The 19,793-nt window shown below is 37.9% G+C and overlaps 1 protein-coding gene across 9 annotated transcripts; it reads left to right on the top strand.

Annotated features, from left to right (window-relative positions):
• The first annotated feature begins 1,376 nt into the window (after positions 1–1,376).
• LOC104597970 (uncharacterized) lies at positions 1,377–16,058 on the top strand. Of its 9 annotated transcripts, XM_088903958.1 has the most exons (12): positions 1,382–1,548; positions 4,073–4,141; positions 4,594–5,015; positions 5,297–5,545; positions 5,647–8,100; positions 8,200–8,345; positions 8,682–10,760; positions 10,922–10,970; positions 11,075–11,322; positions 11,967–12,074; positions 13,971–14,184; positions 15,637–16,058. In XM_088903958.1, the coding sequence occupies exons 5-12, from the start codon at positions 5,650–5,652 to the stop codon at positions 15,799–15,801; spliced, it is 5,460 nt and encodes a 1,819-aa protein (XP_088760084.1). In that variant the 5' UTR covers positions 1,382–1,548; positions 4,073–4,141; positions 4,594–5,015; positions 5,297–5,545; positions 5,647–5,649; the 3' UTR covers positions 15,802–16,058. The 9 variants fall into 9 exon arrangements, with proteins under 9 accessions (XP_088760081.1, XP_010258090.1, XP_088760080.1 ...); XM_088903954.1 differs by having other exon boundaries at positions 1,378–1,548; positions 5,297–8,100; XM_088903956.1 differs by having other exon boundaries at positions 1,378–1,552; positions 5,297–8,100.
• Positions 16,059–19,793: the final 3,735 nt, after the last annotated feature.

Raw genomic sequence — 19,793 nt, 5'->3', positions numbered from 1 at the left:
CCTCTAAATTTTTCTATTTGTGCAACTCTTATAATGCAACATAGCATCATTTTCTTTTTCTTTTTTTAATTCATTTGAAAATTGTCCGAGTCAATTTCATTCAACTACATTGATGAAACATTATACAATTAATGTAGCTTGATATAAATGAGCCCGGATCTCTTGCAATCAACAAATTTTCTTACATAACATTCAACTACACTTTGAGAACTTTTTTGCATATGTATGTTAAATTCATAAGAGATTGAACATTGCGAGGCATGTTAAGGTTTTACGCGACTCCCAATTCATGGTGAATCAAGTCAACGATAGATTTAAAGTTCGACAACCAAGCATGTCCAGCTACGTAGAAGGCTGTTTAAAGATACCACGCCAAGTTTAGGGGATTGCCTGAATTGACACCGTGGTTCACTCAATCATTCCCAAAGTGACTGACTCTGACAATTTTTCCGACGTAATCACAACCATACAACCATCCTGAATAGACTTCATCTTCCAATACATACGAAAGACACTCTCCTGCAAGGTCGAGCCTAAGCCAAGTAATTATAAGAAAATATTTTGTATCCTTCGATTCTTCCCCCAAATAATACAATGTTCATGAAAATACACACTACAAACCAAAAAACGTGAAAATTGCACATGCTTTTTACGTGGGTTCCACCTTACTTCCAAGAAAGCGAAGAGTTGCACAAGCTCTTCGTTAACAAAAAACCCTCGTTGCACGAACAGCAACATGGGATGCATTTAAAGACCCCACGAGTTGCATGATGTTGCTGTTTGCCATCATATCTTCAAACATGTAACGATCGTCACGCCCAGTGCTATTTTGAATTTTCCTGCCTGAGATGAGAAATTGAGAGGAGCCCATGGAAAAGACACGTTCACCTTCGTCACGTAATGCTTATTAGTTATTTCCATTCATGGCTCATGTGGGTCCTACTGTTATATCTGTGGGGCGAAGAATCCGAGAGTTGCACAGATTAGTTGTTCAATTAATTCTTCTGTTGTTTGTCCTCCCCGCTCCCCTTCTATTATAGCGAGCGTTCATCCGTCCGTCGTCTCTTTATTCTCGTCCCTCAATTGCATCGAATCACCACACTATTTGCCAAACTGGGCGGCGGGAAGAGGGAAGCCTAAAAGTAGGAAGGTTATTTATTTATTTTTTTTAATCTTTGTTTCAAACCCAAATTGCGGAAAATTGAAATATTGAACCGAATTAGCACCCACTTCGGTCATTTTTTATTTTTATTTTATTTATTTTCTTTTTATTTAAATAATACGCCGAGGTTCGGATTCCAAACCAGTTAGCCTCGACGTACGAACCTAAGGCTCGATCCAAACCTATGTATTGTTTCTCAGTTCGTTGAATTTTTCGCACTATTTCGATCACTTTATCTTTGCCCTGGTCTGAAAAACCCCGTTCTCGCAGAGCTCGAAAAAGAGGAGGGCCATTTCTTCTTCATTGACGGAAACCCTAACTACAGTATAATCGAACAAAATTACAGAGGTTGAACTTCGATCCATTAGAAGACCTTCAACAACCAAGTAAGTACGCATCTAACCTCACAGAAACCCTAATTATCCCCGTCAGATCACCATTTCTAGACCTAGGACCTTCGTTCCCTGAGATTTTGGTTTCTGAGCTGGGTGGGATCTATATTCCAGCTCGTTTTCTTGTTTTGTCTCTTTTCTCGTCTCAATCTCGAATTGGAGTCTGAATTGTGTATGTCCTCTTCGATCCCGCTGCAATTGGTTTTGGAGCTGCAGGGGCTTAGTAATTAAGTATGTTCCTTGAAGGTTTTAGTTTTCTGATGTTCCTTTTAGCATTCTCGGGGTTATTTTAATTTTTAGCTACTTTGTGAGTGGAATCTGTATTTGGGTCGTGGGAATTGGGCCGTATTAGGAGTTATAAATGCAGGAAGTGTATGGCTTTCTTGCTTTTACATGAACTTACTTGGACGAGAGATAGATAGAAAGAATATTCTCTGTACTTGATTATTGTTTTTGTGCCTGAATTTCACCAATGAAACACTTTTTTGTTAATTTTGTACATTAATTAAGACACCTTTGAGTAGCTTAGAGTTCACTTTTTCCTGTTTATGTGGATGCCGCCATTTTTATGGGATTATTTTACCTGTTAAGATCATCATTTCTCTGTACGAATGTCTCATGCCTTAATCGTTTCGTTCAACTATAGGAAATTAATGTACTGTTACATAATTTCGTTAGTCAGTATGTACGTATGGAAACGCTTAACATGCTCACTATAAAAACCAGAAACTGCAGAAACAAGCAAGGCTCAGGTCCATAATCCAAAGTTCTGTTATGATAATGGAGCTTTCAAATCATTTCTCTGTACGAATGTCTCATGCCTTAATCGTTTCGTTCAACTATAGGAAATTAATGTACTGTTACATAATTTCGTTAGTCAGTATGTACGTATGGAAACGCTTAACATGCTCACTATAAAAACCAGAAACTGCAGAAACAAGCAAAGGCTCAGGTCCATAATCCAAAGTTCTGTTATGATAATGGAGCTTTCAACTTTGTCAATAAAGCATCTTCCAGTTTTCCTACATCAAGGTTGATACATATATATTGATAAATTGCATCAAGGTTGATATTCCAACTTGAAGATGTGTCTCTACTATGCCAAGATAGAATCCTACTTCCTAAAATTCATACTTTGTGCTTTCCTTGCATGGGTCAGATGTTTCTATTCTCTCATATGTTTCTGTGTGCTTCTGAAAAAGCACTTCATTGTTGCAGAGACGTGTTTATGTCTTTTACCCATTTTCATTGTTTAATCATGACATTTTTTCTGGCTTTATGGTCCATTCTTGTAACTGTTAGTTATGATGATTTGAGGCTTGAGAAATTGAACTCTTTTTAGATATCTAGGTTTTAGTAGCTGCCACTTTGATAAATGGGGCATGAGAGGGAGGTGGGGATCATAGTTAGTAATTCAAGATAACATCAAAGCATCTAATTGCCTAGGCAATGGAATTTGACAAAGAGAAAACCCAAATTCTAAGTTATTTCCTATTTTTGTATACCGACCAACAAACAAATTGAAAAAATATCAATTTCTTTGTTAATAACAATGAATTTCATATAAAAATGATAAACCATCATACCCAAAGACAATAGCATTTTAAGTATATTAATTTTGATATTTCAAACGCAACATTGCAATATAATGGGTGCCAACTAGCTTAGCTGGTAAAGTCTGTTGATGTAATTCCCATTGAGTTGGGGTCATATCCCACCTTCACCATACAAAAAGTGCTATGTTAAGTATTTATAGAAGAATTGCATGTAAAAAAAACTATTAGCAACTAAAGAGGGCTATAACTTTTTAATAGAAAAAAATTAAGAACCATGTAAGAAAAACATGAGACAAAGCAGAGCAGACTGCAGTGTTTTCATCTGTTTAATGTGGGAGAGAGAAAGAGAGTTTGCAGGAAAAAGTAAGAAAAATAAAAAGAACTCCTTTTTCCTTTTCTTCTTTATTCTCTCTCCTCAAATTTTGTTTTGCTCTCTCTCTCTCTCTCTCAATAAAAGGCCATTACCTAATATTGGTCCCAGCTACCTGGGGCCTTGGGAGGGTGGGCTGGATACAGACCTAACCTTTGGCATTTATGGTTTTCAACAGTAGAACCATAAAATAAAATCATACATTATAAATACATGATAAAATGCGTCAAAGGACATGCTAATAATGTGCACCCCATCTGATAAAAAAAATATAATGTGCACCCCATAGTAATATAGTTAAAATAAGGTTCCTGTCTTGTAATTTTTGTCATCTAGGCAGTTACTTTGTTACACAGACAGGCACCTTTTTAAGAGAACTCATCCCCCTCCAAAAAAGGGTGCTTAGCTGCCCAGTCACCTAGTTGACCCCTTAACAACCATGGTGGGGACATGGTTTCTATGTTTCTTTTTCTTTTTTTTCCCCCTACTCCTCTTTCCCTTTCCCTTTTTACAAATACATATTGGATTTGGTAATTTAATATGAAAGCAACTCCTATCTTTTGTTGAGAGGTTTTCTTCCCATTACATGCAGGATTGTTCTTTGATCTTTTGATGGGAGATTGCTTCATGAAGAAAAAACATGTGCACACAACCCTCAATGGTAGGTTGAGTTCTATACTTAATCGTCCTATTATTAGTATTGGGAGTTGGCACACATCTTCTGCACCTACAGAATTCTGTAAGTTGCATAGAAGAAAATTTGTCATGACACGGTGACCTTAAACTTGACCTTTAACCAATTTTCTTAGTTGCATATAAATCTTGTTGTAAAACGGATTCATACTTGTAAAATATTAAAGATATGCAAAATTATTGGATATTTGGATAACTTCTAAAATGCATCACCATTGTTACGAAAATACCATCAATCCTTTTTTTTTCTTCAGGAAGTTGAGTCACCAGATTTCAAGAAAGTGCTTAGAATAATATGATATATGATAATTGCAATTGTCTCACAATTTACCAATTTGTCTCGATACGACTTTTCATGGAATATGCTAGTTGGCATGTAGTATTTGTTTGACATTAATTATCTGCCCCTATGTTATTCAGGATGAGGTTTTGAGGGTCCGGAGCACAGCATTTGCAGTCCCATTGATATGTACAAAGAAGTACTAAGCCACATAAATTAGGTACTACTGTGGTCTGACTGCCTGGATATTTGCTCTTTGCTAGACTTATAAGAACAAAAAGGTTTTGAGCTTCACATTATCTACCTTCTAAGGTAGGTTTTTACCTGAGACAAATATTGACTGCTGGAAGTTTGTAATCTGGATTATCTATGCCCGGAAATGAAGCCAGAGACAAGGTACATAATTTCTTTGAGCAAGACAATTTGTCACAGGGGCAGCAGCAATTCCAGGTTGGAGGTGGGAATTGGACGGTTCTGAATAACAACCTCTGGGCTGGACATCAAAGGCAGATAGGGTCACCTCCAAGTTCCAATTCAAAGAACTACAACATACAACAGTCAGGTACCAATGCTTTTGATCATGTTAGTGGATGGTATCTCTTGCTTGGTTGGATTCTCCATCACATATTTTTTCTTTTCCTTTTCTTTTTTTTTTTTTTACAGTTAATGATTTAGTTGTCTTCATTAGACTATTCTGGTCCTCTTTGTTTTGTTTTTCATTTGTTCATTTTCTAACTCCAACAAAGGAAAAATATATCTAAATAAGTTTGCAACACCTATGTGGAAATTCACATGTTTCCTGGTCCACAATTTTTATTATTTTTGTTGCTTTGGTGTTTGCAGATCCTGAGAGTGGAAACAACAGTCAGTCTTTGCATGTGCCACTTGGCACAAATCTTACACAATTAACTCTCAGGCATGATTTTGCCAAAGCCCAATCTAGAAGCCAGCAGCTGAGTCTGAATGGCGTTATGCATGGAAATCAGGGTTTCCATACAAGGCAGAATCAGGAACAGTTTCAAGGAGAGGATACTGTCTCAGGTTGGCATGGTTTAGCATCAAGAGGTGTCTCTCTCCTTGAATCACAAGAAAGTAATGCTCCTGCACAAAGTTCTGCTATAACCAGAATTTCAGAAAGGGCAGGAACTGCTAAAGCTCCTATTAATTTTGACTTGCTTGGTGGTCAACTGCAGCTCATGAGGGGACAACAACCAGGCATGCCGCAACCTCAACCGAGGCAGCAGCCTGGTTTTAATGACATGCAGTTATGGCAACAGCAGATCATGTTGAAGCAACTACAAGAACTTCAAAGGCAGCAGCAACTTAATGAAGCAAGACAACAAAATTCGATGAATCATCTCTCTGCAAAACAGACTTCTGCTGATCAGCTACCAACTATGGTCAATGGAACTCAAATTCATGATCCATCCAACTATTTGTGGACGAATGAACTTACTGGGGGTGAAACCAAAGTAGCACCAAGTACTTCTCAAATGTTTATGGCTGGTACTATGAACATTGTGCAGCGCACAGGACCTCCTCTGCAAGGGTTTTCTAATGGGCTCATGTTCACAAATGAGCAAGGTCAGGGGCTGCGTTCAATGGGGTTCATTCCTCAACAGCTTGACCAGTCTCTGTATGGAACTCCCATTGCTAGCTCAAGAGGAAATTTTAGTCAGTATTCTAATCTCCAAGGGATTTCTCATGATTCAGCTGATATTTTGACCAAGGCAGGTGGTAACCAAGTAGAGAAGACTGGAGTGCAGACATCAACCTTTAGTAGCTCCTTTCAGGGCGATTTATTTACAGGCCAGGGTTCCATGCAGGATGGCATTAGAGTTTCAAAACAGGGATTCCAAGGGAAGAATTTGTTTGGGAACTTTCCTATTCATGGGAGTAGTGAAGGTGTATCAGGTAATTTCCAACAGTTGCATTCCCTGCCAAGGGTTGCACCAGTGCAGGAATTCCAAGGGAGACAGGAGCAAGCTGGTTGTTCAGGAAACTTGCAGGAAAAAGCAACAACACAAGCTGGCCCTTCTCAGGGTTTTGTTGCTTTAGATCCCACAGAAGAGAAGATTTTGTTCAGTACAGATGACAATATTTGTGATGGTTCTTTTGGCAGGGTCACAGTAGGCTTTGGGAGTCCAATGGAAGGTTCAAATTGTGTCAATGTTTTTCCTTCCATTCAAAGCGGAAGCTGGAGTGCCCTTATGCAGTCCGCTGTAGCAGAAACTTCTAGTGGTGACACAGGGATGCAAGATGAATGGAGTGGCCTGAATTTTCAAAAGACTGAACTGTCAGCTGGAAATCAGCCAGGAGCATTTAATAACAGTGAGAAGCAGCAGAGTTGGGTTGATAACAACTTGCAGGCTGCATCTTCTTTAACTTCAAGACCTTTCCCGTTGTTTGATGATGCCAATGTGAGTCCTAGTAGTCGTAATATTTCTGTTTTTCAGCAATCAAGCATCAAATTTCCTTTTGAACAGACTGAAAGGATGCGACTTGATTCTTCTCGTGAATCAATTCAGCAGTCTCCTAAAGAAGGTAGCAAGTGGTTAGATCGAAGTCCTCATCAAAGATCACTTGCTGAAGGTAGTCAGCAAATTCAACCGCTTATGCATTTGGAAAATTCTTCAGGTGGTGCTTGGGCTGGTCATCTTTACAGTCAGTCTGAGAGTGCTGCACATTCTGCAGGTGCAGAATTAAATGGTCAGACCATGCAGGATTCTTGGAGCCATCAACAGAGCATATCATCATATAACATTGGTGGCCATCCATTTAACAAGTCAAATGGATGGAATATAAACGAATCCTTATCAACCAGTAGGGATACTACATTAAAAATTCGTGAGAACGAAAATATTGCACAAAATTATCAGGGCAATGACAGTAAGAAAGCCATGCAGTCTGAAAGAGATACTAGTGGTGATATTTGGAAGGCTGATGGAAATCCTGTGGCAATTTCCTTTCCTAATTTGACTGGTGGACCAGAGCAGTCAAAATCTGGAGCATGTATTCAACAGGTCAACCAAGGAGATTCTCATACAAACAATTTTACTGCTATACCAAATTCAACCATTGGAAAAAGCAATCGGGAGGTTGATCAACATGTCCTAAATAGTCATCAGTTTGATTATGGGAAGCCCACCATTAATTCTTCTCCAAGATATAAAGGAAATGAAACTGGTGGAAACTACCAGCAATCACTTAACAAGATTCCTTGTGTTTCAGAACCATTGATGAATAACTCTGACAGGGTGTCAGGTGAATCATATGAAAAGAATCGAGAGAATTGCCACCAGAAAGAGATTTCTAATAATTCTAGCCAATCCCAACATCCTGTTGCAGGAGGTTCTGTCAGAGAGAATGTGTGGTTAAGTTCAAGTGATTCTCATTCTTCAGCTGGAGTGAACCAAAAGTTATCAGGTCCAGCTGGTCGAAAAGCACCTAGTCTTCGCAGGTTTCAGTATCATCCAATGGGAAATTTGGGGATTAATATGGAACCTGCTGACAGCATGAAAAATGTCACACATTCACAAGTCCTGTCCCAGCAAGTAACTCGAGGACTAAAAAGCCATGAACAAGGATATTTTGGGCAGTCAAAGTTTGCTAGTCACATTCCTAACAATGCCATTGATACTGAAAAGGTTGGACTTTCAAAATTAGGATAACTCTGGTAACTGGTAACCATCTTTTCTTAAATTTTCTGATTTGGCTAGCAAATCTAAATGGTCTTCTGTTTGCAGGGGCAGTTACCTGATTTTCAAGGAAACATAAAAAGGCCAGATGATGTACCTTCTAGAGGAATTCTTCCTGGCTATGCGGCTAATGCATCTTCTTCCTTCGACAGATCAACTGTTTTTTATGCTCCAAACAGGAATGCTCAGACAAGGTAAATAAGGACCTGAGATTAGTCTCCTTTGTTGAACTTTAGTAACTTACTCATAGTAATTGGGCATAATAACTGTTGTCAGAGCTTTCATTGGAGGTATTTATGTGTAACTTCTAAGCTGACTAAGTTTCAACTATGCTGACCTTGGCAGTCTATTTTTCTACAATTTATGAATGGCTTTAGATTTATATTTACTGATTTGGTTATTATTTTGTATGTTTAACAACTTTTCTGTCATTTTTCTATCTTTTTCTCTCTGATGCATTTTATCTTACCATCTTGCAATTATTGCATATGACAACTTTGTTAACTTTTAAATGATTTTGACAATTGCAGTCAAAATATGCTTGAGCTTCTCCATAAGGTGGACCAATCAAGGGAGCATAATGCCATGATGCCCTTAAACTCTTCTGACTGCAGTCCCTCAGCTGAGATGCCTAAAGCAGAAGCTTCTGACAAATCTATTTCTCATCTTCGGTCCAATCAATCTTCTACTTCTCAAGGATTTGGCTTGCGGTTGGCCCCACCTTCTCAAAGGCTGCCTGTAGCAAACCATGCTTTCTCCCCTCAGAATTCCTCACAAACAGTTAATGATTTCAATTCAAAGCATGCTGATTCAGAGATGGGAGAGAAGGGTCAGGCACGGTTGGCTCCAACTACTGCGGTGCAGTCTTTGCCTCTTTCTCATGAAATAAATCAGAGGGAAAACTGGGACAACCAATCTAGTGTTTCAGGACAACCTAGCAATGAAACCTCCCATTTGAACATGCAAGAAAATTTCTCTAAAGCTTTTACATCTTTGCCGTATCCGAGAAATCTTCAGAATCAGCAGATGTCTGGTGCAAGTGGGCAAGCAGTCAAAGATCAGTCTGTTAATGTCTCTTTTGATAGACTTGCTTCCCATTTTACACAGGCAGATGCTTCTCATGATGGCATGGTATCTGATCTATCTGCTCGATCATCAGGTTCTGGTGCAGTTAGCAGGGTGTCACCTTTCAACCTTGCCCCTCCTGCAGATACATCCCAGCCTCTAAGAGTTTCAGGCCAACAGGTTCCATTTCCAGAGGCTCTGCCTGTCTCTCAGCCTTCTATTACATCAAACATGTCTCAGCAGGGGTCCTTTTCAACAATGTTGCATAATGCATGGAATCAACGTTCATCAGGTGGCCAATCTCACAAGGTTTCTCCTAACGTGTTCCAGTCCAATCCATCAAATAGTAATCTGGAGACATCTTCATGGACTTCACAAAAGCCAGGTCAACAAGATACTAAGAGAGGAGGATATAGCTCTTCTGAATTTGGTACATGTTCTAGTACTTCTCAACGCTTTTCTCATGTGGAAGATCAACCAAGGAAAGAAAGTCCCTGGAAGCAAATAACCTCTGATAAGGTTGGGCTGGCTCAACAGACAGCACCTGTGTCTCAAGGGCCAGAGTCCAAAGCTAAGCAACTCTCAGATGCAAAGTCTCTTGCTTCTGGGTCATTGTTCTCTCATCCACATCAGCAAGAAGTTGATAGAGGAAGGAATGGGAAAGATCCAGTTTTGGTTTCCCAGGCAGACAATGCGCCCCTTCAGAACCCTGCTGCTTTGAACAAAGATATTGAAGCCTTTGGTCGTTCTCTGAAAGCCTCTCATATGCTGCATCAAAACTACTCCTTACTGCACCAAATGCAAGCCATGAAAGGTGTGGAGACAGACCCGAGTATGAGGGTTGTGAAGAGATTGAAAGGAGCAGATTATGGTGCGGATGCTCAACAGGCAGCTTCTAAGTCAGGGCAGCAATTATTATATGGATACAATCCAGTGTTCAGGGATCCTGTAGACAATGAACTGAACTCAGCAGCTCGGCGTAACTCTTTTTCAGGAGATACTAAAATGCTTAGTTTTTCATCAGAGGCAAGAGATGATCAGAATAACAATACATCTTCCCAGTCTGCATCTTCTCATGATATTGTCACATTTGGTAGAAATGATTCCCAAAGTCATTCTAATAATCTCAATATAGCATCTACTAAACGGGAACATTCCCAGATTAGCCCACAGATGGCACCCTCCTGGTTTGATCAATATGGAACCTTCAAAAATGGTCAGATGCTGCCAATGTATGATGCATGGAAAACTGCAAAGACTGCTGCACAGCAGTTCTTTTTTGGAAAGCCTTCTGAGAGTTTGCCTACACATGCTTCAACAGAGCAAGTGAGTATGGTTGATTCCAGTCAGGTTGGTAGCATTTGGCAAAGTACAACCACCACCTTGGTTGCAAGCAAGCACTTGTCTCCTCAAATAGTGCTTCCAGATGCCAGTGACCAAAGTTTGGCTGTTGTGAGACCAAAGAAGCGTAAGAGTGTAACATTGGAGCTCCAATCGTGGCAAAAAGAAGTTACCCAAGGTTCCCATAGACTTCAAAATACCAGGTGGTTATAATAATTAGAAATTTATTTCAGTAGTTTTTTTTTGTTTTTTTTTTAATTGTGCTTTATCATCTTATTTCTAACCTTATTTATAAAGGCCTGTTAAGGAGGTTGATTCCTTCGATATCTGTTTCTTAATGTACAAGTTATTTCATTATTTACAGCATATGTGAACTAGACTGGGCACAAGCTGCAAATCGGCTGATTGAAAAGGTGTGTTCATAATTGAATGGCTGTAAGTTAAGTTATTTTTAATATATCTCCTCAATATCTGCAAGATCTGGCATGGTTTTCAATGGATGCATGCCTGATGGTAGGTGGAAGATGAAGCTGAAATGATTGAAGATGGACAACCAATGGTTCGGCCAAGGAGAAGGCTTATATTGACAACACAGTTATTGCAACAACTTCTTCGCCCTGCACCAGCAGCACTTCTCTCTGCAGATGTAACTCTGAACTATGAAAGTGTGACATACTATGTTGCTAGGTTGGCACTAGGGGATGCTTGCAGCCTGATCTCTTCCTCAGGCAGTGATTCACGTTCACCCCCTGACAAGGCGAATACGTAAGAACTACTTCTGCAGCTTCATAATTAACAATAAGGATGTGAATATACCTGCTCTTTCTGCCATGTCCAGCCATTCATCAGAATGGGGACAATCTGGGCTACATATTTCAATCCCACTGTCCATATCGTCCAACATGATTATAGGGTGGGGTTGTTGGCACAAGTAGTCAGAGACTTTTGAGATCCGTAATAATTTGTCACATGTAAGGTTCCTTGGTTTTTCAAGGAAGCTCACTAAACAACCTGATTAGCAAAGAAATTGGGGTTGAGTAGCCAAGGCTAGTGTAACAAAAGGGGCATAAGCATTCTATTTTTCATGTTATTCTTTTATTCATATTAAAAAATCAACTGTTAACAATAAAAGAAACAACTTTATTAGCAAAGCTGTTCCCTATATGGAAAAAAGGTTCACTAGTCAGGTGAAGTAGGGCTTATTTTGCACAAATGGCAAGTTGTTTCGGTGGGGAGGGTAGTTGAAGATTCCTTTTGAGCTCCAAACTAATTTGTCATGTGTAAGACTCCTTGGTCATTCAGGAAAGCTCACTTCCCAGTTGGCAAATCCATTCCTTGTATGTGTTGTGGGTTTTTGTTGAAGAAGCAGTTACATCTGAATATAGTTTCTCTTTTCCCTTTTTATCCAGGATATCTGAAAAGGTAAAGAATTCTGAGCGAATTGGTGATCAGTATTTTTCTAAAGCTGTGGAGGGCTTCATCGGCAGAGCAAGGAAACTAGAGAATGACTTATTTAGGTAAAACTCAAGTTCCAGAGTATGCATTTATGGATGCTTATTTTTCTTTCTGGAACAGTTTTGTTACTCTTTAGGTCAGAATGTCAAATGTGCCTCAAGGAACTTATTAATGATGCCATAATCCACTTATATTTTCATATTTTTAGTTCACATTATGTCCCATATTCTTTGTTCCTAGTCTTTTTCGGTTTTGATGTTATTGCTGTTGTTTATGATTTTCTGTGACACTGCAATTCATCTTCTTTAAGTTTTTTTAGTATTATACATTTATACTTGTACACCACTGGATGCACTCTCTAGATTTTGTCTTAAGCTTCATATGCATATTGATAAATTTGCAAGTGAATAAACTGAAACATTTTCTTTTGGTTGATAAATAAACTAGCATCATTGAATTGCCAACTTGATAAGAAGTTAACAGATGGCCAATGAATTAAGATATGAATCTGCCTTTAAATGTTTATCTACAGAAGGTGTTCTCATAAATGCTAACATTTGTAGCATTTGAACATGATGCAAATGGAAATATATATCATGCCATAAAGAGAAAAAGTGTTATGTAAGATTGTCTTATGGGAGTTTGTTCTTATCTATACTAGGAGCAAATTTTCTGGATGGCCCATGCCAAAGAGATTGGATGGTCATGGTCTTAAATCTTAATTCTTACATGCAGACCTGATGTGGTAGCCATAAAGGTCCCTTTATTGTTCACAACACCAGAAATCGGCAAATTTAATCCCGACAACATGCTTCTACCTGGAAAAAGGCTGTAGTCTATGCCATTTATATTTTTCAGACAGAGAAAATTTAGTTCTAAGGTTGCTCATACATACCATTATGAGACGGTTTAAAATAGGTCAGTTCTGGGGATTGCATATTGTTGATGTTGGTTAGCCATGTAATCCCTTCTCGTGCTTGAAAGTTGAGAGTTTTGCTATGGTTCATTGACCTGTCAATTCTGTATGTTTAGAATCGTAATAATTTTACTAGGTGGTACTTTATAGCTTGGATCACTTGCTCCATTGAGGATGCAATCTTCGTATGAAAGTAGATTCTGTAGCTTTTAAAGCCTCAAATTTCTCATCTAAGTAGGTGCTGAATTTGCAGCCCCATTTTTAGTTCAACAGTTTCTGTAGCTTTTAAAGCCTAATGGTTGGGCAATCTATCTCTGTGGAATTAATTGACAAACTGTCAATTGGGGATTACCTTCTTGATCCTTTAGACCTGTACCTTTGGTTGGTTTTGAGGATATTAGAACATATAATGTGTGCTAAGAAATGCATTCCCTTGTGAATTTCTTTTGTGTTTTCTTTAACTAATCAGAATGAAAAAATTATTAGATTTTTTAGTGAAGTTAGTTGCTTTTGGACTTCATAATTACTTGTTAAATCAGGCTTGGAGAACCTTTTTTTCAAGAGAACTTTAGGATTTCTTAGAGGTCTATATAAAGGTCAAAAAATGATGTGCTGGCTTATTGATATTCTTGGACTCTTCCGGTCGAGTTCAATAAACTTCATTAAGTAGAAGTCTGCCTACTGAGACTGGATGTCAACTGCATTTCTTATGAAACTTTAATTCTTATTGACATTGTGTGTGTATTCACCCTATGCATGTCCTCCAAAGCAATAATACTTTGAATTGAATTTATCCGTTTATGGTGGTCTCTGTCATTAGTTTCAGTTACGAGTAGGAGCAACATTTCAAGTTTCTAACTTTTATTCTGCAGAAGCTTTGTAGAAGGCTGAAACCTAAAGCTAAACCTTAGTAGATTTTTTATTTTTCATCAGGCATCAGGCATTGGTTAAACAAGTATTCATGGAAGTGAAGTTGGTTCTCTTGAATTCCTTCAGGTTCCTTTTTCTCCTATTTATTATTTTAATTCTTGTGATTATGCAGATTGGACAAGAGAGCATCAATCTTAGATCTAAGAGTGGACTGCCAGGATATGGAGAGGTTTTCTGTCATCAACCGTTTTGCCAAGTTCCATGGCCGGAGCCATGCCGATGGGGCAGAGACCTCATCATCCTCTGATGCAGCATCAACTGCACAGAAAACTTTCCCCCAAAGATATGTTACTGCTCATCCAATGCCTAGAAATCTTCCGGAGGGGGTACAATGTCTTTCACTTTGATCATTAATTAATTGATTCTTTCCCCTTTCATCATTGATCACCATTCCTGCATGCACTTGTGGTCTCTTTCTTCTCATTTGCACGATGGCACCAATTTACACGAAAGTGACAAGAATGGAAGAGAGGATGCAGGACAAGAATGGGTTTTTTGATCAGCTCCTCTTGAGTAACTGAGGCTCTCTGATCTTTTTACCAAGAGGCCATTTTTGGGAAGAAGATATAATTATAGGTCTTTGTATATTCTTATGAAAAATTTGAAGCTTGGGGTTGGCCATCATTTTCCAAAAGAGTAAAGTTTGAACGGCTGCTCCATCTGTTTCTCCAAACAAATCATGGTAATTGGCTCCATTTTCAGATCAGATCATGTTGTCTTCTGGAAACGGGGTGGCTTAATTTTCAGGTCAAATTGCCCCTCCTTCCAGAGGGAAGAAGGGGGGGGGGGTCCTTATATCCATAGGGTCGGGGCTTTTAACTAGAACTGACCACCGCCTGATCGTCCCACGGAGAATGGATATGGTAATTTTGATCAATCAACAAAAAGTAGCCTTGTGCAGGTAAAATTAAAAGCTCGGTATTTTTTCACTTTCTTTTAACTCCCTTTTCCTTCTCCATGGGAATCCATCCCACTAGAAAAGGACTGTGGTAGAATACCATAAATGGGTGGATCACGTGTAATTCACTTCATATTTATTTGGCTGCAAGTGGTCAGAAATGTATAGAGATTTCTGTCATTCGTGATCCTTTGCTTGTGTCTGTGGGAAAGTACCAGAAGTCCTTTTTTAATCTTTCTGTCAGCTTCACTTTCGTGGGACAAGTAATGACAAGCGGCTTTTATTGTACCAGGATTGACTCCCGATATTTAGAATGGGGGAGTGATTCTTTTCTTTTTTTTCCTCATTCTTTTCTGTACTCTGATTCAGGTGGATCTCAATGTCAGTGTCAGAGCCTCTCATGTCATCTCATTCATGAGGAATGTGATATTAAAAGAATACTCATCATAACCTGAAAGAGACATTAAAAGATAAAACAATTAAGAAAGGAAAAGTAGAAAGCATGTGTAGTACATATATGGCCGTGGGCGCTGGTGTTGAGGCCTGTGGTCCAGACTCCGAAGTCCAGACTCATGGGAGTTCTAACAACAAACAAATGTATATAATGCAACAGGAAGCCCACTCACAATTATATAAAAAGTGTTTTATTGATGACTTGGTGGACCAACTCCAACTGAATGTGAATCTGATGAATCGTATAAAAGGATAACCATCAGCTCCCTTTCCCTGTCAAATGAGGAATAATAAAAGATAGAAAAATCATGCAGAAAAAGTGCGTGGGAATAAGACAACTAGTCAACTATAATGAATTTTGTATATTATATTATAGCCTCTGCTTTCCCCTGCCCCATGCATTCGTACTGAAGACGGTCTTTTGCAGGTGGATTACTTGATAGATGTGACTATTAATGGCTTGGAAAAAATGGTCATGTCATTTACCGAGTTTACAGTTTACTTCAATCCAACGTGGTCAGTTGTAATCTTATACAGTAAAAGAATTATCTATAGTAGTAGTCACATGATTGAGCTCGTATCTAGTACCTAGTGTCTCTCATCTGTTGGCTCGAATTTTCAGAGAAAGAAATTGTGAACATTTTCTATCTTTTGGCATGAGACCATGAGTGATAAATATGCTATAGGGTGCCCGGGGTTTAAAAAAAGTGAGCATTTCAAAGCGAGCTCATTGGATCACCACACTTGTAATGAATATCAAGCTTTTGCACTTCCAAATTCCAGAATTGCACAATCTTGTCTGACATCTGTTGGTCACTAATTTTAATTTTGCACTATTTACTCCTTTAATATTGTTTTTGCTTTTTTTTTTTTTTAATGATGAGGTGTAATATAATTTTTAGTCCTTGTTTTACATTCTTTTTATTCCAAATTTCCAACGAGTTCTTATATAGTTTTAACTTTGAATCCAACTGCGTTCTAATCTTGCATTTAGCACCTTATCCTGTTTTGGGTATTACATACATTAGAGGGGACTAAGGGGTGGGGACAGAGCAAGGTGCACAGGTGGCCCTGGCCATACTGCAGACTGCAGAGAGCTTTGTAGTTCACCTGTGTTTCCTTGTTAGTGACCATCTCAATTCTCAACTATTGGGTCATGGACAAATTTAGCACCTTATTCTAAGGGAAGGAAGCATATTGAGTAAAGTAGTGTTAGCTCAATTTAGTATATACCCACCAAAATTCCTGAGCTGGGATATGGCTGACACACTCTGAGCATTACTAAATAAGCATATTGTAAGTGTGCCAAGGACATGTGAAATGTGGAGAGAGAGGTGCTAGTTAAATTGTCTAGAGAAGTCTAAACAGCTTAGGAGTCTTCTATGTAGCAATGTGGTTTGGAACCAAAAGAACCTTCATGGGGTAAATTCCAGCCAAGAAGACTTTGCTAAATGTTTAATACAAGCCTTTTAAAATTTAAACATAAACCTAAAAATGGAAAATAAAGAAAAGAAAAAAAATGTTTTTTGGTAGAACAAGAAAAAAGCATTAATTGATCGTCAAAATTAACTAGTGGGGAAGCCCCTCCTTTGCAGGGGCAAAATTTAAAAATGCCATTTGGAGATACAATTTTTTATGCCTATTTAGAGATACAATAATAAATTAGGTTATATTTTTTAAAATAAAATAATTATAACTATACTATTATGAATAATAAACAATCACTTAGAACCAGTCTTGAACTGATTATTTAATTGGGATCAAATCATAGACCTCATTATATTGAAAACAATAGTCAAAATAATACTAATTAATTTTTATGTTAATAAGTTAAACATTTTTGATTAATATTATCTTATTTATTATTAAAAAATTTCAGCCAAGAAGACTTTGTTAAGTGTCTAATACAAGCCTTTTAAAGTTTAAACATCATCCTAAAAAATGGAAAATAAAGAAAAGAAAAAAAATGTTTTTTTTGGTAGAACAAGAAAAAAGCGTTAATTGGTCGTCAAAATTAATGCGATTTATATTGGTTTTTTGAGCATATCCATTATGGGTGTTTACGGTCTAGTCCAGTGTGGTTTGGGGAAAATCTTAGACTGAAGTATTAAACCAGAATTTTTTTTTTTTTTTTTTCTCTCATCAAGCTGTTTTATATAGAAACCAGATTAGACGAGCGTTTTATTATGGCCTGGTCTGGTCTCTAATACAGTTTTGGTCATTCTACTGGGCTTAACCCAATTAGAAAGCCTAAACGACATACAAATTTGTATAAATAACAGATGTAATTCAAATATCAAATTATATAACAATTATATTATATATGTTTTAAATATATATTAATATACGTTATTAATAATTTGGTTTATGGTGGTTTGGTTTGTGAAATTAGAAACCAGACTGTTTTTTTTAGGACCAGATCAGACCAGATAAAACCACCAATTTCAGTTTGTTTCGGTCCAGTCTGGTGGTCTGGACCATATGATGGACACCTCTACTATCCATTCATTCTCAATTCTTCCAACAGTTTCCAACATTTCACAGGTAAATTTATTAGAATTATATCATTAATTCAATCTTCATATAAATTATTAAAATGTGTTCCTTGTGTTTTACACCTTATTAGAGCATGTGCATTTGCACTTGCACTTGCAAGAGAGAAGAGTAGAAGTGGAATGGGGGAGAGATGAGTAAAATGAAAAATTTTTAGTTATCTTGACGTGAGGCCAAGACAAAACATTTATGGTATTTGAGCCTTGGTTTTGTCAATGCATTTGTGGGATTTAAATATGTTTTCCAGTGTATTCTAATGATTTCATTGTATGATTTGTATCCGAGCGTTTCCTTAACGTATTCCTCAATCTTTGTTGATACTTATTTTAAAATGAAAATGGCCTTTCCAATATCGATACTGGATAATCTATCTTGTGATGCATGTGGCTAATCGAAAGGCAACCATATTTATAATTTTTCCCATGCTGAGTTGAACCATTTTAAAGCTTATTTTATTAATTTCAAGTAATAGATAGATTAAGCATAACGAATTTTTTTTTTTTCATTGTTTTGGCCTCCATCTCTAGCCAGAGCATTTTTTTAGGGGCTAAACAGAAAAAAAAACCCTAAATCCTTCTAAATGGCATTTCGGTGGGTTAAAATTCTAATGTATATTGTACGATTGATATATTCACACGTTATGGTATTTTGAACCTTGATCTTCATAAATGGATAATAGAAGAGACCTTTGCGATGCATGGGCTGGTGTTAAAAAATGTCCAGTTTATTAACTGAATCGGTTGTGGATAAGCTTAAATAGTCTCATATTTAATTATTTTTGTTTTTAAAAAAATTCAAAACAACAGAAAAATTCTAAAAGGGTTGTTGGAATATTATATGAACCATCTAATGTGGATAATTGCATTTTAGAATAGGATTGGACTATGATATAAAAAAGATATGATATCCGTAAAAACAACTGACTAATAAATTGAAATCATAAATATGATAGCGAATAAGGTGTTATTTATCAAAATTCATGGATGGGTTTTGATTGGTCAAAACTCTTTTCATAATTTCAGTTGGGCTGGGCTAATTGATCTTGGATCATCTAATATTTAAAGTAGTCAGTCTAAACCATCTATATATCAGGGCCAGGGGACCCTCCAGGTTGGCCTTGCCCACTTCTTTGACCTACATCATCATCTCTTGTTCAATTTCTTTTTGAAAAGGCCGTTCTCTTGAGGTTGAGGGTTTCAGATTCTTCTCTACCGTACTTGTTGGGATTATTGAAGCCAGATTTGTTCCATTGACCATTGGACGCTGGGAGTGGGATCGAGTGATCGACCAATTCAGTTGCCCGTAGGTTCCTGTGAGGGTTTCTGTTGGAAGACCTTTCTGTTGGCTTTTTGGAAAGGAAAGGGATACAGGTTTCAATAAAAGAGTAGAAGGGTCATCATAGTCCTAAAAGAGGTATGATAAATCCCTATGATTTTTGGGTCCTTTGGGATTTGGGTCAGCTTTCAATCCCTGGTTTTCTGTTCATTTCTGGATGACTGATCTGCTCCAGCTTTTGAAGCGTCCACCCAGCCCATAAAATAGGATTCGGGGACTTTTATGAAATTTATTTTTATTAGTTGTGGCAAGTGTGCCTTTGGTAAGGGTAGGATTAGAGTTGTTTTCATGAGGCTCACATCGATCTAACTTCGCACGCTGCTGTTGTTGCTGTGAAAAGGCATCAGGTTTCAAACCCACAGGCTCTTTAAGATTCCCCAACAGTCTGTCCTTCCCCCACAGTTTTAATGGCAGAACCACAAAGCCATGCAGAAACCCAGAGGACGGAAGCATCAATGACTTTAATGGATAGGCATATCGCTGAGCTTGGTAAGGAACTGGCACAACATGCAACCCTGTCAGGCTCAGTCTACGAAATAAATATAGAACCCGCTTCGGAAGCTCTTGACACGAATCTTCCCACAAATCCAAGTGGACGAAGATAACGTAAAGTCATTTGTAAGGAATGCATGAAACCTAACGTCAGGAGTAGAAGTTGACTATGACGACAGTGGAGGTTGGGTTTACATCTTCGAC

This window comes from Nelumbo nucifera, chromosome 4 (assembly GCF_055504915.1).
Source record: "Nelumbo nucifera cultivar China Antique chromosome 4, China Antique-T2T, whole genome shotgun sequence".
In the NCBI taxonomy this organism is placed as follows: Eukaryota; Viridiplantae; Streptophyta; class Magnoliopsida; order Proteales; family Nelumbonaceae; genus Nelumbo; species Nelumbo nucifera.
This window is presented reverse-complemented; position numbering and strand designations above follow the sequence as displayed.